The sequence below is a fragment of the Vigna radiata genome, chromosome 10 (assembly GCF_000741045.1).
Source record: "Vigna radiata var. radiata cultivar VC1973A chromosome 10, Vradiata_ver6, whole genome shotgun sequence".
In the NCBI taxonomy this organism is placed as follows: domain Eukaryota; kingdom Viridiplantae; phylum Streptophyta; class Magnoliopsida; order Fabales; family Fabaceae; genus Vigna; species Vigna radiata.
The window spans coordinates 2,004,340-2,028,184 of record NC_028360.1 but is presented as its reverse complement, the minus strand read 5'-3'; the positions used below and the strand labels follow the sequence as shown (position 1 = coordinate 2,028,184).

The window sequence follows — 23,845 nt, the reverse complement described above, 5'->3', positions numbered from 1 at the left end:
ACATGGAGTAATGCACCAAACAAAAGGATTGATGTTATAATAGAGGAAGAGTTAGTTGAAGGTAGTAACCACGTATCTAAAGAAGAAATTGAGAATGGACTGTTGCGTCAAGAAAGAGAACGCTAAATGGCATGATTACGTGATGAAGAATTATCATTATGTGGTATGGAACTTTCTGATTTTCTCTTACACATTTTTTCTCTCATAATTCAGTTTTTTTTTTTTCTTAACCTCTCTTTTCTTACCTCATATTTAACAATGGCAGGGATAGAATGTTTGATGAGCTCACTTTCTCTTTGATTTTAACAGAATATTAGGTTGATGTATTTTTTATTTTATGCATTGAGTTGTTTAACCGGTAAAATTCTAATCGCATGTTAAATAAATTCTGGAACCGCTATTGTTCTATTTTTATATTATTGATGAAATTTTGAGTTTAATCCATTACGCTTTTTGCGGCAACAGTGATAATGTTTTTAATGTCTTAGTTTTATATAAGAATAAAATCACATATTCAACAAGAAAAAAAAAATTATGTGTACTTATTGAAAGTCATTTTTAATAATTATATGAATATGAAATTATGATTGATTTATGTAAGTGACTCAGAATCAAAATGTTGAACAAACTAAGACTAATAAAGAGTGTTGTAATGTATGAATTGGACTTAGATTTATTTAGATACCTTCTCTCTATAAATATTTTTTAAAATATAAGATGATTTTTTTACCCGTTAAAATTAATTTATTTTCATGAATAAAAATTTAGAAAAAATATACAGGAGAGTTTCTAAATGTTCATTAAAAATTAAGTTATTCTTTTTCCTTTTATTTTATTTTAAAATAATTATGTTAAAACTGATTCAAACATTCACGAATTTGAAACCGAGTAGTGTATGAATTTTGCTCTGACTATTTATTACAAGAAGATGCTTCTACAAAAATTTATTCGTGGAAGAAACCCATCCTCACATGTTTATCTTTAATTCTAAGTTATTCTCAAAAGAAAGTTTCGTGAGTGGACAAAAAGGTGTACAAGTAATGTTCCACACACTTCAAATTTTCCACTTGTGTGAGCCACCCAACCACACCATCTAATCAAAAATCGACCACCAAAAAATAGCATTTCTTTTAGTCCAAAGCATTGGAAATTGCTCTACCAAGCTTTTTGGCTCACATGAAACCTAAAGAAGGGAATCCATGGTCAAATATGTGACACAAATTTGATGTTAAGTTTCTTTGAGAATTCAACAACACCACGAATCCTTCTTTCCCACCACATCATTTAGCCTTCTCCTACTTCCACAAAATCAGCTTTTCTTCCCACAACCACTATTGAGTACCTCCAAATTTGTTATATCTTGCTCTTTCCCACTCAACAATTTGATTCTTCTTCATTCCTCGACACTTCCAATGTATTCCTTACCTCAGCACAAGCATACACCAAACTTGTACCATACAGTTTGCAAGAATAGCTCACCCTTTCACCCATTTCAGGTGTGTTGTTCTACCACTTCTACACCAAAATCCAATGTTAAGCCATTGGTCATTGAGCCTAGACTCGTGCCTGTGGTACCAAGGGTCATTACCACCGATGAACATCGTCCAATTAACAAAGACACTGATTTGCAATCAACATGGTCTCATAGAGCATGGGTGACAATTGGGTGCTCAACTTTGCTCATTTCCTTGGGAGAGTCTATAAAGGGTGCGATGGATTCAAACATGTGGGTTGAACCGATTATAGCAAGTTGGGTTGGTTATATTTTAGCTGATCTTGGATCTGGGGTTTACCATTGGGCTATTGACAATTATGGCGATGGCTCAACCCCAGTTGTTGGAGCTCAGATTGAAGCCTTCCAAGGTCATCACAAATGGCCTTGGACTATTACCAGACGTGAATTTGCTAACAATCTGCATGCATTGGCACGTGCAGTGACCTTCACTGTGCTTCCTATAGCTATATTTTGTCATGACCCCATTGTTCAAGGATTTGTTGGAGTGTGTTCAGGCTGCATCATGTTTAGCCAACAGTTTCATGCTTGGGCACATGGCACGAAGAGCCGGCTTCCACCGCTCGTGGTGGCGTTGCAAGAGACCGGCGTGCTCGTGTCACGGTCACAGCATGCTGCACACCACCGGCCACCGTATAACAACAATTACTGTATAGTGAGTGGAGTGTGGAATGAATTTTTGGACAAGCATAAGGTCTTTGAAGCCATGGAAATGGTATTGTATTTTAAAACTGGGGTTAGGCCTAGGTCATGGACTGAACCTGCCCCTGAGTGGATTGAGGAGATTGAGACCTCTTCTCAAATCCAAACCCAATGATGTTTATTCTCTTCTTCATTCATTTCTAAATCATTTATTGCACACAATGGGTAGCTTTTGGCTCATGTAATTTACTCTATATTCAAATTATAGTTTTTCAAAGGTTAAATATATGAAACAATGGGATGTTTATGTTGTTTCTTTATGTCAGTTTATGTTAACATGTGATCTCTGGTTGCAGGTTGAGCAAATGGTGTTAGGTTTAAATTTGTATAGTTATTGAGAATATTTTGATGTTTCTTGGTTTCATAATTATAGAAGTGATTTGTTTCACTTTTGTTTTATTTTCAAAAACTTGTATTAAAAGTAAGAACTTATGAGAATACCATTCAAAAATTTGTTTCACTCTGGGTTTTTTTTTTTTATGATATCAATTTCGAGTAAAAGGATTTTTAGATATAAACAGAACTATTTTGAATAGAGGTAGTAAAATTAAATCATTTAACTACCGCAATTAATATCAAATAAATTATTTATTTGAGAGATAATAAAAACCAATCTCTCGATTCTATTATATCATTTACATCTTCGAATCAAATATTAACTGGGAACCTATTGCGCATTATAAAACATATTATTAGCTTCAATTTGCAATGCTTTACAACATCATGAAGTTATTTGTCTTGGAATAAACGAAAAACATTAAACAAAACTAATCATACTGGTTTGCAAACCAGCCATTCTAAGCAAAAGTGGATCATAAATTCTTGTGCTGTAACTGGATATAAGTATGCACGTGATCAATGCTTCCATGATTTTAATAGGTGGAAAAAAATGGGGAAAGAAACTGAACAAAGTCCAAATAATTGTACTGCTTTTATGCAAGCACCATTACAGAAAATTTAGTATATATTCCAGTTCAACAATTACCATACATACAAATGTATATACTAGATTAACATACAACTAATCACATTTTAGGACAGAATTTGAGAAAGAAAAAGCAATGATATATCCAATTTTGAAACAATCTAAACATACACGGGCCTTTAAAAATCAGACCAAAGTTTCCTTTCCACTAAATTTATTAGGAATCAACTGCTGTTGATGATGAGATAGGAGACACACAAGGAAACCAGTACCTCCGTCTACCATCTCTATGGCCGTCATCAATCATGGCAAGTCCTTCCTGCATCAGCCAACAGTGTTTCTTTATTGTATATGATTTGAAATTGGAGTGTGTTAATAAGTTAAGAAAAAGGAAAAGATTTTTCTTGTATAATTGTTGGTTATCTTACATCAAGTAATGTATCGAGGGCATCAATGGCTCGGCCAGAACTCCAAGATAATCGTCTCTCTACTTCATCGACTGTCACAAATCCTTGAGCCTGCAGTAAAGAAAATGTTATGTTCAAATAGCAAAATGATGCATAGCTACTTTTGCTACATTATATAAATGAACAGAGGAAGTCTTTTCTTCAAAAGTAGGAATCCAAGTTCTAACTAATATCTATCAAATTAAACCACACCATGCGTCATGTTTCTTGACTACATTAAAATTAAATCATATAACCCCTCACCATTAAAAATATAGATTGAAATTTGAAATAAAGGATCATATATAAATTATTGGGGACTAAACCTATATTCGCCGAGTGACAACTTCTTCTATTAATAATAAATTACATGTTACCACACAGAGTAAAGATGAAGTCCATAAGCAACTTGCTCTTTTCTAAGCCAAAAGAGAACATCAACAAACTAGATTGGTATCCTCCTATTTGATTAAGCCACTCAAAATATTCAGTCTTATCCTCAACAAGCAATCAAAAAGCAAGATCAAGTAAGTTCACAGGCTCACGGCTCTTAGAAAACATGAAAGGAACAAGTAAACAGTAGTAAATAGTGATTACACCTTAAAAGTTAAACCAGGGTCCATATACGTGAGGATCCAATGAAAAAAACACATACATAATCCAAAAAGGAAGAAATAGTTGTTACCTGGGCAAGTTCTAGAATTTCGTTGTGGTCTTTGTTCAACTCAGTTGGAACTGAACGAACAAGTTTTCTCTTTCCAACAGAAATTACTTCAAAACCACTACCCAACACCTGAAATTTTGGTTACACATCAGTATGAAACACTGTGGACTCCAAAAGGACACATGTAATACATATCTCAACAAGTGGTGTGTATCAAAGATGTTTCAAAAAACTATAAAGAAGGAAAATATACAGCTCAAACACACATGCACTCCACAATTCAAATGCTCTTCCAACATATACATGCAAGTTAGGTTCACTGTGTTTAATTCAGTTAATCCAACCATAAGAATATTCATCCTCTTTTACTGAAAAAGATGAAGATTGGTTCATTATAACACTGGCGTCTTTAGATAAGCACTGGGATCCATTATTGGATATTCAGTAAATAGTGTGGTTGCACAGATGCTAAGACCTTGAAAATATTGTTTTTTTCTTTTTCCAAAACGATTTATTATATATGAAATACTTTGAAACATAAAGACCAATAAACAATAGTTGTTTATCTTCCAATCACAATTCAGAGATTTAAGGAAGAGTTTTGTCCTATAAATTTTCCCCAGTTTACTCTAAGAAAACTGAAGGTCATTCTTACAACTTAGGGCCATATTTCCAAGCAAGTCCAAATTTGTTATAAGAAGAGGACTCCTCCCACAAGTAACCCTTCCACATCCCAAAATCTGAATTTCCCTGTTTACCCGAGTATTGTATAGTTTCTTATGCTTTTCTGATACATGGACTTGACCCTTACCATTTGTGATTTCTGCTCATACCATCATTGAGTTTAGTAAGTCTTGGTGAGAATCAAAACTCCTATCCCAAACCAAAAAGTTGTAAGGTGGACAACAGTTAAAACAAATCAAGAATCTAATGTAATGGAACTGGGAAGAATGAGATATTGCTGCTCAGTTATGGTCAATCCAGCGCAGAACTAATTAATGGGAAAGTGTTGAGGGCATGCTGTAAAATTAGTAGCACGTTTACGTTGAAAAATGCATTGATGTGCATACATATGGGATAACAGAAACCTTATACACAAGGATTTGAGTCAAGCATACATTATCTACATCAAACTCATAAAAAGTGCATGATCTAATTTATGGGCAACCACCTTCAGCTTACTAATAGCTCGCAGGCAATCATCCTCTGAAACAACTCCTCGATCACTTTTTCGTCTCTGGCGAAGGAGATGGCAGAGTTCCTGCAGGTTGATCAGTCCTCCATTGTGTGCTCTAGTAGCCAAGCAAATATCCACTATTTGAACTCCTGTCTAGTCAAGTAGCTTGTCTGAGCATACATACTAAGAAAATGATGAAGATAACAAACTTGGATTTAAAGTTAATTAAAAGTATAAAATCAGTGCCAATTTATAAAATATAAAAGATAAACACTTCAACAATCATAAGTTTGCCAAAAGGTGAATTAAAATGTTTTGTGAATTAAACCATAATAGCAACCACCAGTGGAGATAAATGGGCATACAGATCAATTAAAGTATCGTGTTCATGTGCATTGCTAAGTATTATATGTTTGCCTATAGCTAGCACTTTTGATAACAATCTTCCTGATGCTAAGTCTGATACCCTAAAAGTGAACTTGGTAAATAGGATGACAAATTCTATTATACACTCTCCCAGAATTTGAAGTGTTATTCTTATTTACTGGAATAAAATCTCCAGTACTAAATTCAGCCATTCCTATAGTTCAAATTCTGAATAGTTTCAGACTCTACAAACTTTAGCATTGCAGCTCTTATCCATTATTTCTTTTTTCTCAGGTATTCTATGCTAATTATCACAATATAATACGAATACTTGTACATAAAAGATCCATACATGCATATCAAACTTATTTCGAACAAGGTTAAGAACTATATCACTAACCCAGTTCATAATAGAAGTCACCAATTCCTAACAGCTCTGCCCAGAAACCCTTGTTTGAGGCCAAGGGATCCACTCCAACTTTGGCGCACATCTCATGAAACTGTGATCTGAATGCAGGGTTCTTGCGTATGTCATTCTAAACAAATAAATCAAACATTAGAAACATTAAATTTAATCGAATTGCAAGATAAGTGACAATTAAAGTGGTATTTCATTATAAGACCCACACTAGAAACCATGAGCAATGTGTGTTGGTATTCATTAGGTAACCACAGCCCCAAAGTTTCAAGGCTATCAAATTAGTCAAACACGCCCTTTAAAAGAACTCCAGCGACAGCTAAGTCAGCAATCAGCAAGCAACATAGCTAAGGTATTTCGAATTCATCTTATTCCTCCGTCCCCCTATTAGGATGAGTTAAGCATTTTTCAACTTTTATAAAAGAAAATCAACAAAGTCAATGCATTTTATAAAAACGAAATTATTAAGTATTGTTGGTCCTATTAGAGGTCTACATAGATTACTGTAATCCTAATTGAAGAACAGGTTTTGTCCTCTATTAAGTACCTAAAAACATCAAAAGCAACTCCTTTTCCACTTAAACCATCCAGCTCTAAAAACCCAAATGAGTTTTCCCAACACCCCATCATAAGAAAACGGCGCAGCAGAAGAATGAAACAATTTGACACACAAATGACAAATAACTTGATGACATATCAGACTAAATATACGATTCAGAAACTATACCAATTATATCACGACAAAAATGAAAACTAAGCATCATGTTCAGCATAAAAAACCAACTCATCATAGCACCACAATATGGCTTTTCACTGTTCACAATAAAAAAAACCAAGAGGAAAAAAAGTGGGGTGAAGAAAACAAAAATAAAAGAGGACCTTGTGTTTGCGAGCGAAATCTTCGAGCTGAGAGCGAAAGGTGGCAAGCTGCTCCTTCATCAAATCCGTTCTGATCTTTGCGACATTTTCACCAAGCAAACGGAATTGATCCCTCGCAGCAGCGTGCGTCTGCAAACCTCCAATTCCTGGCCTTCTTCTCATCTCCCTTTATCCTTCGCCGACTCGGGGTTTCAATTTTATGGCTTCTAACAAATTGGGTTTTTTGGGTGCGGATTTCGTTGATCAAATTTTGAAGGAAGTGAGGAATCTGCTCAGAGAAAGAATCAAAATAACAATTAAATATATTTTTATTTCTTTATATTTAAAAGGGGGAGTTTTTTATTTTTATGTAATAATGTTTATCTTTAAACTTTTATCCATGTAAAGTTTAAAACTTGAGAAGTAAACCGTAAAATAATTTTAGAGGACTTGATTGGACTTGATTGATCCCTCTCATAATCTTTTATTTATAATAATAAATTGATACAAGAGTACATGATAATTAGAGTAACATACACACAATATAATTATGATAATTAGAGTAACCTAGACACAATATAATCATGATAATTAGAGTAACCTAGACACAATATAATCATGATAATTAGAGTAACCTAGACACAATATAATCATGATAATTAGAGTAACCTTAGACACAATATAATCATGATAAATAGGATAAATATCCTAACAGTCCCCTTCAAGCTGGAGCATACAAATTGTATGTACCAAGCTTGGAACAAATAAACTCAATCCGAGGACCCCTTAATAATTTAGTCAATACATCTGCGAGTTGATCGTTTGACCCACTAAACTCAGTACATATTTCTTTAGTCAACAAGTTTTCACGAATAAAATGACAATCAATTTCTATATGTTTAGTCCTCTCGTGAAACACTGGATTTGATGCAATGTGGAGTGCAGCTTGATTGTCGCAATACATCTTCATAGTATGGATGTCACAGAATTTAAGCTCTTGAAAGAATTGTTTCACCCATATAAGTTCACATGTTAGTGACGCCATTGCCCTATACTCAGCTTCCGCTGTTGATCGAGCTACTACATTTTGTTTCTTACTTTTCCATAAAATAATGTTTCCTCCCAGAAAAACACAATATCCTGTAGTAGACCGTCTATCAATAGGTGAGCCTGCCCAATCTGCATCACAATACCCAGAGACTTGAATGCTTCCTTTATCTTCATATAACAGTCCTTGTCCGGAGCCTTTTTGACATACCTTAGAATGCGAATGAGAGCATTCCAGTGGTCAACACATGGGGCCTGCATGAACTGACTAACCACTCCAACTGCAAAGGATAGATCTGGCCTTGTAATAGTGAGATAAATCAGTTTTCCAACCAGTCTCCTATACCTCTCTGGATCAGAGAATAATTCACCTTCTTCTATCTTTAATTTCTAGTTTGGGTCCATGGGACTGTCTACCGGTCTGCAATCAATCATGTCTGTTTCTTGTAATATATCAATAGCATACTTCCTTTGGGAGATCACAACTCCATCTTTTGATTGCGCTACTTCAATGCCTAAGAAGTATTTGAGACTTCCAAGATCCTTGGTTTGAAAATGTCTACACAAGTACTCTTTCAGTTGAGATATTCCAACAACATCATTTCCTGTAATGACAATATCATCAACATATACTATTAAGTAAACACATTTCCCAAGAGAAGAATGACAGTAAAAAACCGAATGGTCTGCTTCACTGTGTTTTAGCCCAAATTTTTGAACAATGGAGCTAAACTTTCCAAACCAAGCACGTGGTGATTGCTTGAGGCCATATAGAGATCGATGCAGTTTGCATACCATACCAGACTCCCCCTGAGCAACAAACCCAGGAGGTTGCTCCATATAAACTTCTTCCTCAAGATCACCATGTAGGAAGGCATTCTTGATATCCAATTGATGAAGTGGCTAGTGACGAATGGCTGCCATGGCAAAGAAGAGGCGAATAATAGTCATTTTGGCGACAGGAGAGAAAGTGTCACAATAATCAAGACCATAAACCTGAGTGTAACCTTTTGCAACAAGCCGAGCTTTGAGTCGACCAATTTCACCATCAGGGCCGACTTTGACTGCATACACCCATCGGCAACCAACTGCCTTTTTGCCCGGGGGAAGGGGCACCAGCTCCCAAGTATTACTGTGGTCAAGAGCTTGCATTTCCACAATCATAGCTTGTCGCCATCCAAGATGATCAAGTGCTTCTTTGACATCCACGTTCACCGCACCATGTTAGGATATTTATCCTATTTATCATGATTATATTGTGTCTAATTTTTTCGTTCTGCTATACCATTTTGCTGTGGTGTATGAGGACAAGTAGACTGATGTAAGATACCATGGGAACTCAAGATGGCAGAAAAGGGGGATGAGAAATACTCTTTTGCATTATCACTTCTTAATATTTTGATTACTTGACCAAATTGATTCTTGATTTCATTCAAAAAAGATGTGAAGATAGCTAACAATTCAGAACGATTTTTCATAAGATAAACCCAAGTACATCTTGAATATTCATCAATAAAGGTAACAAAATATCTAAAATCAAAGGAGGAGATACGACTAGGTCCCCATATATCAGAATGGATAATGGAAAAACTAGAATTACATATTGATTGAGACCTTTTAGGAAAGGAAGATCTAACATGTTTTCCTAATTGACATGATTCACATTCTAAGGTTTGGAGACCACTAAGTTCAGGACACATCTTTTTTAATTTGGACAAATGAGGATGGCCAAGTCGATCATGTAGCACTTTAGGATTAGGAGCAGCAACATAGGAACCCTTGGACGAGATCCATAATGGTATAATCCGCCAGCTTCATATCCTTCTCCAATCNGTCNCCCCGAACCACGCTCCTGTATAACAAAAGATTTATGATCAAAGGTTATTGAACAATTTAACATTTTTGTCAGCTTGCTTATGGAAATTAAATTAAAAGGACAATTAGGGACAAAAAGGACAGAGTTGAGATTGAGGGAGGGAGACAAGGAAACATGACCGACTCCTTTGGAGGAAGTTTAAGATCCATTTGCAAGGGTTATGAAATGAGGTTTCTCTCGAAAAGAAATAGATGAGAACAAAGAGGTATTACCAGAAATATGATCAGAAGCACCTGAGTCAATTACCCATGAATTTGGACCTTCCATGGATTGAGAAATGTAGGTTGTTATTCTGCCAAGTTGTTGGACTTTAACCTTAGATACTCTTGATATTCATCCTCGGTGAACTTAGAAGTGGAAGTTTCAATCTTTGGAGTGGAAGTTTCAGTCTTCAAAATATTGGCGGTCTTGGAAGGAAAACCATGTAAATAATAGCAATTCTCTTTAGTGTGACCCATCTTTTCACAATATGTGCATTGCGGACGTCCCCGACCTCCTCGTCCTCCTCCTCTAGTGCTACGTCCTCCTCTTCCTCGTGTGGCAACCATGACAGATGGTTCCACTAGTTCATGCGCTTCCTGAGTTTGAGATACCGGGACACGTAGAAGACGAGTGGTCAATGTTTCCATGGAGGGGACCTCATGACTAGTTAGAAGTTGATCTCTGAGATGATCAAAATCGGGATGTAGGGCACGAAGGATCAATACCATCTAATATTTGTCCAGTTTCTTTTGGATATCCTTTAATGGGTCNGCTTCCAAAAACATCCTCAGTTCTTCGACGGCAGATTGGGCTTCAGCCATAAAGGACACCATATCATGGTTTGTCATTTTAAGAGATGCAAGCTTGTTCGCAATGTCATAGAGACGTTGAATATCGTTGACATAAATGCTTTGAGCTTTCTTCCAAAAGGAGTGACAAGTTTTGAAAGCCCTTGGAGATATAAGAAGGTTGGGTTCCACTGATTGCCATAATAGGGCACACAACTGGAAATCTACTTGTTTCCACTTATCAACTTTTTCAGTAGGCACATGANTNCCATCTTGCTCAAGGTNGTCATAAAGCCCTTGGCCAAGGAACCACATTTCAATGGCAGCAGACCATGATAGATAATTTTTTCCATTTAGCTTCTCGGAGGTAATTGATGGACTTCCGGAGAAGGAAAGAGCACTACCAGACGTCATCTCTGAAGATGACAAATCGTACCAGTGAGAAACAAGAAAAACCCTAAGGGTTTAGACAAACAGGACTGTGACGGTGGCTGGCGGCAGACAGCGGCGAACAGCGGCCGGCGACGGAGGATGACCGGCGGCGGTGAGCGGGATCGACCCGTCTGATACCAACTTGAAAATTAAACTGTAAAATAATTCTAGAGGGCTTGATTGATCCCTCTCATAATCTTCTATTTATAATAATAAATTGATACAAGAGTACATGATAATTAGAGTAACCTAGACACAATATAATCATGATAATTAGAGTAACCTAGACACAATATAATCATGATAATTAGAGTAACCTAGACACAATATAATCATGATAATTAGAGTAACCTAGACACAATATAATCATGATAATTAGAGTAACCTAGACACAATATAATCATGATAATTAGAGTAATCCTAGACACAATATAATCATGATAAATAGGATAAATATCCTAACAGAAATAATAATTTTTTTTATTTTTATATAATATATAAATTTTTATTTTCTTTTATTTTTTCTTTCTTTCTTTACAATTTTAGAATAGAGATTTTAAGTCCTAATGTTCAAGATATAAAAATGTTTTTAAAATAAAATTATTAAAATAAAACATTATATAGATGATAACTTATCAGAAAATTATAAACTACTAAAACAGAAGATTTTACCTTTGAAGAACAAAACTCTTTATCTCGTTACTTCTCTTTACAATCGATGAATCCCGTGAAAAATGTCCTTTCTAAGCTCATATTGGTTAAGGTGATCATTGCAAAAAAGACAACAACACGAACAGACAAACACAGAAACAAGGGTAAGCTAGAATACAAACAATTAATGATATTTTGGAACATGTTAAACATTATACACATGATACATGTCACATAAACCAACTAAACTGATTATGCATGACGATACTTTAACTGGACTGTCGAAACTTAGCATGAATGTCGAATTATGGCAAATTGTACACTTGTAGTGGCCACTACTGCTTTGCAAAGCCCTTGCCAATTAGGTTTCATCTTACCACACATCACAAGGTTAGTCCTCAAACGCCTTTTTGTCAAATGAAGAAAGGCCCCCCATGCTCAGATCTCTTGTTACTCTCACCACATGCGTCAAACCTCTCTATTTGAGAATGTATGACCATTAGAGTGTTAGGATAACCCCTAATATTGAGCTCCCTACATTCATACTAACACACTTGAAACCACCACTGAGAAGTTTCTCCTCGGAACTCTCTTCCATACCTTTGAAACCATTGATATCACTTCACATTCACATAGTACATCAATATGCAACTATTGATCATACATTAAAGAAATAGAAACAACCATACAAGTCATCAAAAATCACCCAATAACACAATTTATTCATGGCATCTTGATACTCATATTTAAGTAAGGAAAACAGCTCTGAAACCCTCACCAACAGTTTCGAAAGGGTCCAAAACCCCCTAAAACGATATAAAGAACGTCCAAATCGAACACCCAGAACCCTAAAAACCCTCCAAAAATGTTGTAGTGCTGTCAAGTAGAGCCCAACACCCCCACAGGGGCGCCCTATCCTTTCCGATAACCCAATGTGCTTCTACTAATTATTGTTCAGTACTAGCATATATATATATAGTTCGGCCTTTGATCTTATCCTTCCTTTCATTTGCCTCTACTTCCCTCTTCCCTTTTGGATATCGTTCGGTCTATAATTTCCCCTTGCCTTACCGTTTGGCCTCTCCTCTCACACCATTTGGCCTCGCTCCCCCTGTTTCTCTGTTTGGCCTCACTTCCCCCTTGCCTTACCGTTCAACTTCTCCTCTCATGCACCGTTCGACCTCACTTCCCCCTGTCTCTCTGTTCGGCCTCACTTCCCCTTTGCCTTATCGTTCGGCTTCTCCTCTCATGCATTATTCGGCCTCACTTCCCCCTGCCTTACTGTTCGGTATTAGGTTAATTCCCTCCTCTTTTATTCCTAACACAAAACCACTTCGAATTGGACTTTGGAGACTCTACCCTCAACTTCTAAAGATCCCTAGAACCCTCCAGAACTTTAGAAAACATAGAGAACCTTGTTGTCACTCAATTTGACACTTGAAAACTCACTTTTCACTCCTACAAGCTACCCAATTTCAATTTTTACACCTTTAAACTTCCAAATCAATTTATAACCTACATAAACCATTCCAAATATACGTGTTAGCACTCTCTAAAACCTCTTATTTGTTCCAATTATGTTACTTTTCGTTTTCACCCCTGAAAGCCTCTAAAATGGGCTAAAATCTCAACCTATGAAGTCATTTACCATTTCCTAATAGATTATACTGGTTTAAGCACTTAGACAAGTCCTAATAGGTTTGATAACATACCTCCAACCTTCCAAAATAGTGCAACTGTTGAAATGCTTTTATGTCGCGCTAAAAGTCAACAAATCCAGTCCCCTAATGTAATATAGGGTTGACCAGAAATCAATCCAAAGACTCAGCAAACTTAAGATTAAAGTGTGGAATTATATCTTGTTATTTTTTATTAACTATCTACTAATGCAAGGGGGACATTTAAAATGAATAAAACTGAAATTAAAAAGAAAAGAGAAATAAGAAATCAAATTTGTTTAAAAAATATAAAAGGCAAGAACAAATAAGGAAAAAAATCTAAACTAAAGTAAAGAAAAGATACAAAATCTAACTAAACATACAAGTCAAACAGTACCTAAATTCTAAAACTGGAACAATCAAAAACATGTATTCACAGATGTAAAAATTAAAAAGCAAATGCAAACTAACATGAAAAATATAAAATGTAACAATGAAAGAATGAATCTAATCTGAACAGTGAAGGAACAATGTTATGAATTGAAAACTTAAAGTGGAATGAATCTTGATTGAAAGACCTAAAATCTAAGAAATTAAAGTCTAAAATCTACGAAATCAAAATATGAAGAACAAGATAGAAATTCTGACATCACAATCACACTTACTGTTTATTCTAAAATATNCGAAAATTCTAACTAAAAAGAAATGACAGAACTAAAACAATATTTTCTCTTGTTGAACTCACTCTGACTCGAGAAGACATCTCGGTCAAACACGCTCACTATGGAGTCGTTTAATTCCAGAAAGGAATTACAATGTCAGAGTTTCCCCGTTCAACTGATTTTCAATTAAAAACAAGAAAGAAACATTCACATAATAGAACAAGAACACAATTCACAGGAAAATTAAACACAACGAAAATATCACTCTCTCAATACAGAGGAACATTACAGAAATTTATTAACAAGAACAAGATTACAAGAATTTACCGAAAAGAAACAAGCAAGAACACGAGAACTGGACTCTACCGGAAGCGATAAAACCCTAGACTCTCGCTCTCAAAAACGTAAGAATCAGAAAAATCAAAGTGACCCCCAATCAATATCCCAGTGTATCGTCTCCTTATTTACATGAAAACAATCCCTTTATATAGGGTAAAAATCCATAACAGATAAAGAAAGAAAAGGGAACAAGACCTTCATCCTAACCTCTTCATCCAACGGCCCCTTCTTCAATTTGCTTCTCCACCCTCCGATCACCTTGCTGCTTTCTTTGCTGGTTCAGACCCACACGTGCCTCGAGCTCTTCTTCCTTTAGCTTCTGAACCGATTAAGTGGCACGAGCCCTAGCTTCCAGGTGCTTTCTCCGTTTCTCGTTTCTTCTTTAGATTCTTTTTCAAAATGAAAGTGAAGAAACGAACCTTCTCTCTGCAGCCAAATCCCACTCCAAAACGCACCGTTCCACTAAAGGTACCCAAAACAGCAGCATCCAATCACCGTAGTGTCTAATGTCCAGCGCAGTTTTCAAATCAGCCCAATGCACGACCCACATCAAATCTTCAGATCAGCTTATTAATTGGACTTCAGCCCATTATGTGCAGCAAATCTCATCCAGTTACCAGCCTATTTAGCCAGGGTCATTCCCTATTTTATTGCAGACAGCCCAATTTGCTTTTCAGCCCAATTTATAATGGCCTATTCTGCAGCAAAGATATAAAAAAAAAATCAAAATTAAAGAAAAAGAAATTTAACAAAGAAATATTTTTACCAAAAGATTTTCTAAAAATTATAGATTTTCTAATTATTTAAAAACTCTACAAAATACACCTAAAAACCTATTTTTAACTACAATTTTATAAAACTAAAGAAATTACAGAAAAATCCTAAACTAGCCTAATTCTAAACAATTAAAGACTAAAAGAAATTAAAATTGACTTCTAAACACAAGAAAAGAGGGAAAAATTGGGAGTTATCAGCAACGCACTTACCTTAACATTTCACTACTCAACACCCTCTTTTTACACCAAAAACACTTGAAAACAATCCCTTTATACCACCCTTTTTAATTCACACAATTTTTAACCATCTAACTCTCTTAACAAGTTTGAAATTACCTCATGACAATACCAAAACAGTTCTGATAACATTCTCATACCTATTTCTAAATTTCACTACCCAAAACCCCTCCTTTTAAGCTAAAAATCTAAGTAACTTGATTAATACTCTCACAACCACTTGAATTTTTTTTCAAACAACAAAATATCCTTATCACACACATTTAAAGCAGTATACAACAACAATCATATCATCATATTAATTATAATGACACAATATCATCAAAACACCAATTTAACATACGTCAAATTTACCCAAACACACCAATTTTTACTATAACCTCTAAAATTTATAGAATTACTAATTTACTCTACAGATACAATTAAGACAAGGTCTAGCTTTCATTACCTCAAAATAACAACTCAACTCACATAAGTGTTCTACCAATCGCTTGAAATGCCAAAAATTCCTAAACGGACCTACGAGGCACCAAAAATTGAAACGAACAAATTTCTTAAAACTCTAAATTCACCAAGAGAAAGAAAAGAGAACTAAATGATACATGCATAACAGTTTTTGTGCATGATCATTGACCGAAGCAAAGAGGACATAAAAACGAGTAGAAAATTACTTACTTTATTGAAGAAATTGATCGAATAGAAACGTAGATCTCGTTGTCATGGTCAACTTGGTACCTCTTGATCGTCAAATAGATGACTCATGAATTAGAACTCTTTAGAGAGAAGAGAGAGAACTATAGAAAAGTGGCTCTTAGAAAGATAATACGCTTTTAAAACAATGAAACTTCGTTTATAACAAAAGATTTATAATAAAACCATTTAACATTAAAATAATCTAATCTCATTATTTTTAAATTACTACTACTTCTAAAATAATTTTTTTTAACTTTACATAAAATATAAAATAATATGATACATATTTTAAGAATGTAGATATTTATATTATATCACATTAATAATCAACATTGTTAAAATGATAACTTGATTTACCATTCCCTGTATACATCTAAAGTCATTATAAAAAAATATGTATTTCAAATTCAAAATGTAGAAACAATATTTGATTTAAAAATCATAAAAACAGAACATACTTATAAAACTGTTATTAAAAGAATAATGTGAAATATTTAAAACTTAGTTCAACATCTCATAATTTGGTCTTAATATCTAACTTTTAGAAACTATTGCAGATTTTAACTAACAAATCAGAGTGGCGCAGCGGAAGCGTGGTGGGCCCATAACCCACAGGTCCCTGGATCGAAACCAGGCTCTGATAAAGTGAGTGGCTTCTGCTATTTTTTTTTCCTTGCTTTTTCAAAACTGTTGAACCTATTTCACGCTTACAATACCTACCTATTGTACTGTATATTATGTACATGTTTTACCTATTCAATTGTTGAATTATAATTATATATTGTATTCTTTGTTTGTGTAAATTTTATGAAAATTATTAAGAAAAATTATAATCTCATAATTCATATTTGTATTTATCTTAAGAACAAAATTATATCTTTTTGAAAACATAATTCGAACGGTGAGTTTTCGAGACTTGAACAAAAAAGAGTAGTATCTTTCAGTAAAATACATTCAAAAGAAAAGCATTTTGACAATTGATTAGCCAAAACCAACCTCATTATCCATCTACAAGCTTTTAGGTAAAATAACGAGTATGAGTATTAACCAACCACCTTTCCAATTTTTCATGTAAAATGGTCTTGTTGACCAAAATTGCAGTATAATAGTATATACAATCACTATGATCCAAGTCTGTGTAAACCAGATCAACATGTTACCTTCATTTCTTCTAAAACTTCCCCGTTTACATGGTAAACTATCAACTATGGTAGTCCTAGAATGTCTAATGAAATTAAGCCAATGGTCATAATCTATGTTGATGAACCAGTAGCTTCCTTTGGTATCAGAAACAGAAAAGCAACTGGGATGAAATTGCACAAGGCACGAATTATAATGCCCAAGAGAAGATTGTCAAATGATCCTGAATCAATGTTCAACACAGAAGCCAAACCAGCACCCAAGAAAGACCCTAGTGTGGTTCCCATGTTGTTTATTGACATGAAAAGGGCAAATAAAGTCCCTTCAATTCCTGGAGGACATAGTTGTCCAGATAAGATCAGGAAAGGCATAAACCTGCAGATTTTTTTTATTTTTTTTTCAAAAAAAGAAATGACGGTTAGAAATTGAAACTAAGTGTATAACTCAAAAAATAGTTCAAATCATTGTGATTCCAGCAGCAAAAACATTTACACTATCAGTGTATTCTAGCAGTTGAATACCCTTTCAGATCCTTGAAGTGTATGTCGTCTTTTGTCTAATATAAAATCTAATATTCACATTAGTCCCTTGAATGGATGGAGTTAACTAACTCTTAATTTTGTTGGCATGGGATGTTAAATGACATGTAACCTTCCACCATGTCTTTCACAGGAGTGTCAAGTTTGCAAGGACCAAACAAAATTATAATTAAAATTAGTATTTAATGATCAAACAAGCTTTCCTTTTTCTTTGTCTAGAAACTAGACCTTCCTCCTTCTTCATCTTCTTCTTCCTTTTTCTTTTGTATATTCTCCCATTTCTTCTTTTTTCATCTTTTTAATGTTCTTGTTCTTCTTAAAATCTCAATAAAACATACTCATTTTCTTCTTGCCCCTTCCTTTTTATTTCATTAACGGGTCTTATTTTCAGACACTGATTTTGAATTTCAACACATTTAGGGACTAAACAGAAAGCCCCATATACTACTGAGGATCTGAAAGGGTATTCAACATACTCAAATTATATGCATAAAATAACAAGTTTTTCAAGCTTATTATGTTTTTCTTGGACGTAATTTTCACATATACAACCATATGCATCTTTAACTAAATAAAAAGTGAAGCAGTAACTAACTTGAATTGATTGATTCCATCCACAAGAGCAGAGCCAAAAAGCACCATAATCTTGTCTGAGATGCCAAAGGCAATATTTTTCCTAGAAACTACCACAATCTGCAGAAGACTCAAGAAGGCCAACCCAATATGGGCACACCTGTTTGTCATCAGGATGAAACCATATCAGTATGTTAAATATTCATAAGTTAGCCATACACAAGAAAAATAATCCTTAGTTTCTTACATGAGGATTTTTCGTAGGGTCATATACTTTAGGAAACGATTATAGATGAAGGTTCCCAGCATAAGTCCCAACCAACCAACAACCTTTGCAGTCCCAAGGAAAGATGCTTCTAACTTTAAAACCTCCGTATCAAAGTAGAAGATGACAGTTGAAAGATCCGGAATGGTAATGTGAGCAAGGAAAAACCAAGACATAGGTCTGCACTCAACAACATACGACAAAGATTATTAGTGACCAATGACCATGTTATAGCATATGCATGACATGAATTAGCTTCACTAGGTAAGGCCTTACACAAACGCACACATGCACAAGAGTATAAAAATGTAAAGCATAAATATCTCACATGTTTTTACTAGTGTTCTGTTAAATTACTTGTTAGTTTGTGTAGAAAAAAATTCAGGCTACCAAGTTCAGATTACTTGGTTCATTAATATTGTTGAGTTATTAGGTTCTCCGTTTCCTGGATTCTTTCCCATGCATTTCTGTATATAATTCAGGGTACCTTATATTAGAGATTTTAGGATAAAAATGATATCAAATGTTCAGTGTTCTTCAACAAATCATTCACCCGAACTAATTCACAGTTCTGAACCATTGCAGAAAATCATTTGATGGTAACGTCTCTTTGTTTGTAGAGTCAATAGGAAAAAGGGTGCTAGAGATTATGTTAACAGTACTCTTCTTTCAAAGATATACTGGTCATGATGTGAAGAAAGATGGAGATAATTATTTTAACAGGCTGCAGTTTACATAAGTAACCTTCCGTGTCTATGTAGTTAGATGGTTGCAGAAACTAGGGTGAACATGTTTAATATCCGAAGTAAGAAAGAGGTAAGAGGATTCAGGTTGCAGGTTTACTCAAACTATACAGATAAATAAAACACTCAGAATTGAAAATATTCACACCAGACAAAAACTTTAAATATTACGTTAGTTACCTCCAAATCATTGGCTGTCTAAATGCACGACACAAATCATAAATAGCTTCTTTCAAAGAATGGAACCACTTTGATACCAGGGAGTCCTCTTTCTTCAAAGTCCTTGAATTTCTGCTATTTACTGATCTCCCCTTTGCGTTCTTTTTGCTCTTCTTTCTTCTTCTTGTGTTGCTGTGGGACTTTTTCGTTAAAGGACTACCTTCATCTAGAATATTCATATGTGAATCTGTTACAGTTGAATCCTCTTCTGAAATTTTCTTATTTAGTGAGTTCTCATCCACAAAACAGCATGATAATAACTGTATGCATGGTAGCACACAGAATAGAAGAAAAATAGCATCTATCCGCAAATTGGATAATGCATATCCTCCTAACAAACTCCCACATATTCCTCCCAAAGCCATAGAAAACCATGATATTGACTGGAGATCTCCTCCAAAGGAGGCCCTGACCAACAAAGCATGAACTTAATCAGGCTGTAAGAAAAGCATTCAGAAATATTACATGAACAAAGATCATACTCCAGAGTCAAACCGAAGGTTAGATACCAATATAAGATATAGAATATCCACCATTAAGGTTCAGAAACCCTCTAGGTCAAACCTTATCTATGGGTCTGATAACTGAACTAAGGCTAAGTTAAAGGTAAGGAACAAAAGTTACAAAATTAAATCTGTATTGGTAACAGCCTTGATTAATCCATTATATTGAAAGATTAGAAATTTGTGTGTTCACAGCAAGAGCTAATTATATATAATTCAGTTTCAGTGAGATGGGTGACATGCTAGTATACAATCAATATAAAAGTTTCTTGCAAAAGAATATAAAATATTTCAGTGTCTATTAACTTAAACATGGTAGCAAACAATTAGAAATGATTATAAAAAACACTCACTCCATGTTCCTTTTCAAAATTTCATTTAAGTGATCAAGAATCAACACGCACACCATTGACATTAACATTAACATGTTCACCATTGATCACACAATATTTGATTTTGTGTTTTATCCTTGTTTTGAAGATTGAAAAAATTGCAAACAGGCTACAAATTTTGAATTACAATTCTAATGTTCTGTGCATCTTTTTGTTTCTGCATTTTTGTTTATTTGTTGTTCCATATTTTTGATTTACCAATACCTCTATAGGTAGGAACACTATTCAATATGAAGTTTGTCTGCAGAAAATGAAAATCAGGAACCTGTGATACAAACATACCGGTCAAATCTTACTGCCTCGGCTATCATTGCATCAACAACAACATCCGCCATGGCTGAGCCCAAGTTTTGTACAGTCAAAAATACCATCAGGTGCCATGTTGAATCCCTCAAGGTTGAATTTAAGCCTAAAACCAACCATGGCACTAGGGAAAGCACGGTAGAAATCACTAAGTAGGGACTCCGTTTTCTTCCTTTAATTGGAATGCAATCAGAAAGTATTCTGTGTATCAGTAGCCAAATCAGATTGCAAGGAGATAGTGTAAAATTGATTCAGTAAACTAACAGTTACACATATACAAAGGCTAATTAAACTGCAGCTTTTAACAGTCGACACACTTCTGTAGATTGGAGAGGTACATAAAAACAATAGTAAAATTTCTGATGATGAAGTTACTCTTCACACTGAATTAAGAGGTTACTTATTCATCCATAGTTTAGGATATTGCATTGTGCATCTGTGTCACATTTTTTTCCCATTTGATGTGAAGATCTGTCATTTTGAAAACCTAGAATTCTTGTTTTAATGAAATGGAAAAAAGAAAATTACAAAATCTACCATAAGATAGAGAATACATTAGTTTTGTAATTACTACTTTCTATGCATGACAAACCTCCCTCTCTGTATCGGTGTTTCTAATCAATTTGAAAAAGCAATGATCCATACCCATATAACGGTTTAATGCTCCATGGAAAAAACGCTACTGAAAACACAAATTGGGAAGCTGAAGGTGACAACTTCAGATTATCTTTAAGCTGGTAGGAAATCGCTGTCCACACAAAAGACCTAAAACCCTGCATTAATTAATTGAAAGGTTAAAACAAAAATGCAAGATATTAGTTACCCTTCCAGCAATCCAATATCAGCGGGTAAAATCATAAAATAACCATTTCTCAGAAAACGTAGAAAAAGAAAAAGAAACAACCCTGGTTCAGAGAGATTTTGTCCACGGAAAAAGGACAAAACAAATGAATTGACCAATAATACCCATTTTAACAAAACCAAAACGAAACGGTCAGAATTCAGATCTTAAAGAAAAGGGGAAAGTAAACTAAAACCACCATCAAATCCACAAAAAAGTTAAAAACTTAGATGAAAAGAAGACAAAGGGTGGAGAATGTAGACCTGGGTGAAGTAAATCAAGCAAATCAGCCAAAGAAAGACAGCCCCAAATGCACCATTCAACTGCTTCGTCCATTGGATCATTGTCGACACAAAACCTCACTCTTCGGAACCCTTTTTCTTGTGTCTTCTTGGGTGTTCTCAGTTCTCACTACGAAGATGGTGCTGATTCATTCCAGTGTCGTGTTTCAAAGCAGGGACAAGACAGCAATTTCCGTTTTCCCTCCCAACGGTTTCAACAGGTATGTGAGTTATTTATTTTGACGGTTTTGTCCCTTCCCATTACGTTTGAAGTTCGCTTCAACGGGGTTATCTCCGTAATTTAGTTGTATGACTTACACGTTCATGAGTCGAACCAGATTTTGCCACGTTTGCAACAGGGACCCACTGGAAAATGACAGTGACAGTTTGACTTTTTTCTTAAAATGGCCTTTGATTGGCTAATATATTTCAATTGACTGTTCTTTTTGTAGTTGAAAAGTCTAGTTCTCATTCTTTAAATATCTTTTTAGTTATGAAAAATATTCTCTCTATACGTCTTAATTTTTTTATTTTTATTTAACATTATCTTTACTTTTTTTTTTTAAATACAAAATTTTACATTTTATAATTATAATTATTTTACTTTTATATTTTGTATCAAATAAATGTAAAAATATATTATACTATCATCACTCTTTTAATTATTCATTTTTACCAAATAAATTTTATTGATTTCTTTTTTCTATAAGCTCGTCTCAAAACAATATTTCTTCAATTAAACATATGGTACTATGATAAATCTGTTCATGTAAGAATTCCGTTATTAAAAAATAAAATTCATAACGTGAAATAGTATTATTAATACTAAAAATTAAATTGAAATTTAACTTTTGAAAAACTGAATTTTCAACCGTGAATAATATATTTAAATGTTAGAAACCTGTTTGGAATTTGGGTTTTAAAAGGTTCAATTTCTAATCATAATCAACGGGGTGTTACTCCTTCCACCACCACTCTCACCTTTCTTATCCTCTCTAAAATTATTTTAATTACAAAAGTAATTTTTTTTTTTTACTTTTTAACCTTATTTATTTACTTTAATATGAAATTTTAAATTTCTACTTATTTTCACCTACGCAGTCCCATCTTTAACTTTCCTAAGTCTCATTTTCTCTCTTTTCAGATTTCCACCTCCCAACTCTAACTCACCATATATGTTTCTTCTCATCTCTCAACTTTTACTTCTCTTCTCCATATCCATTTGTTTATTCTCTATATTCCTACCCATTTTGATTTGCACAGCCCCACCCACAACTCTCTCAGGTTTCACTTTCTCTCTTTCCAAATTCCCACCCCCCACTCTCACTAGATCCGTTGTCTCCATATTTGTTTGGTTTTGTGGTGCGGGGAGTTTGTGATGGTCATTCGGCGGTGCAGCAGTGTAGCGGTGCAATAGTGTGTGTGGTGGTCAGTGATGCTTCATTTTGTGTCTTGGGTCTACGAGAGGTTAGTTCTTTGCTTCATTTGCATATAGATTTATAATTTTTTTAAATGTATTGAATATATTGTGTTTGTTGTGTGTTTTCTCAGTGTTTGCGTATGTGTAGAGGAGGAAGAAGATATCAGGCCATGAACCGTTTGGCCCTGAAACAGATGTTGGTATCTGTCAACGGCTATCCACTTCCGTTTCAGGACCAAATGGATATGCGACATCCGTTCAGGCCTGAATGTTATTTTATTTTTATTTTTTAGTTTATTATTAGTTTTTAGTTTTTTTTTGTTTTTTTTTTAAGTTTTTAGTTTAATTATGTATACTTTGTGTTTAGTTATTGAATTATTATATAAATTTAATTTGTTTATTTAATTACTTAAACA

At 34.5% G+C, this 23,845-nt stretch overlaps 3 protein-coding genes and 1 non-coding gene across 4 annotated transcripts; 2 read left to right on the top strand and 2 right to left on the bottom strand.

The window, feature by feature from the left end:
* The first annotated feature begins 1,045 nt into the window (after positions 1-1,045).
* LOC106775460 (fatty acid desaturase 4, chloroplastic) lies at positions 1,046-2,603 on the top strand. Its single transcript, XM_014662584.2, has one exon. The coding sequence runs from the start codon at positions 1,413-1,415 to the stop codon at positions 2,328-2,330; it is 918 nt and encodes a 305-aa protein (XP_014518070.1). The 5' UTR covers positions 1,046-1,412; the 3' UTR covers positions 2,331-2,603.
* Positions 2,604-3,118: 515 nt separating this feature from the next.
* Positions 3,119-7,370, bottom strand: LOC106775267 (vacuolar protein sorting-associated protein 22 homolog 1). Its single transcript, XM_014662369.2, has 6 exons — positions 7,091-7,370; positions 6,194-6,329; positions 5,422-5,576; positions 4,272-4,379; positions 3,569-3,658; positions 3,119-3,459 (listed from the first exon to the last, which is right to left on the bottom strand). The coding sequence occupies exons 1-6, from the start codon at positions 7,250-7,252 to the stop codon at positions 3,358-3,360; spliced, it is 753 nt and encodes a 250-aa protein (XP_014517855.1). The 5' UTR covers positions 7,253-7,370; the 3' UTR covers positions 3,119-3,357.
* A 9,411-nt stretch (positions 7,371-16,781) lies between these two features.
* Positions 16,782-16,853, top strand: TRNAM-CAU. The gene has a single exon. It is a non-coding gene; the product is annotated as a tRNA-Met (tRNA).
* A 348-nt stretch (positions 16,854-17,201) lies between these two features.
* On the bottom strand, positions 17,202-22,227 carry LOC106775317 (probable folate-biopterin transporter 4). Its single transcript, XM_014662427.2, has 7 exons — positions 21,992-22,227; positions 21,533-21,660; positions 20,867-21,088; positions 19,651-20,097; positions 18,710-18,907; positions 18,485-18,622; positions 17,202-17,725 (listed from the first exon to the last, which is right to left on the bottom strand). The coding sequence occupies exons 1-7, from the start codon at positions 22,070-22,072 to the stop codon at positions 17,464-17,466; spliced, it is 1,476 nt and encodes a 491-aa protein (XP_014517913.1). The 5' UTR covers positions 22,073-22,227; the 3' UTR covers positions 17,202-17,463.
* Positions 22,228-23,845: the final 1,618 nt, after the last annotated feature.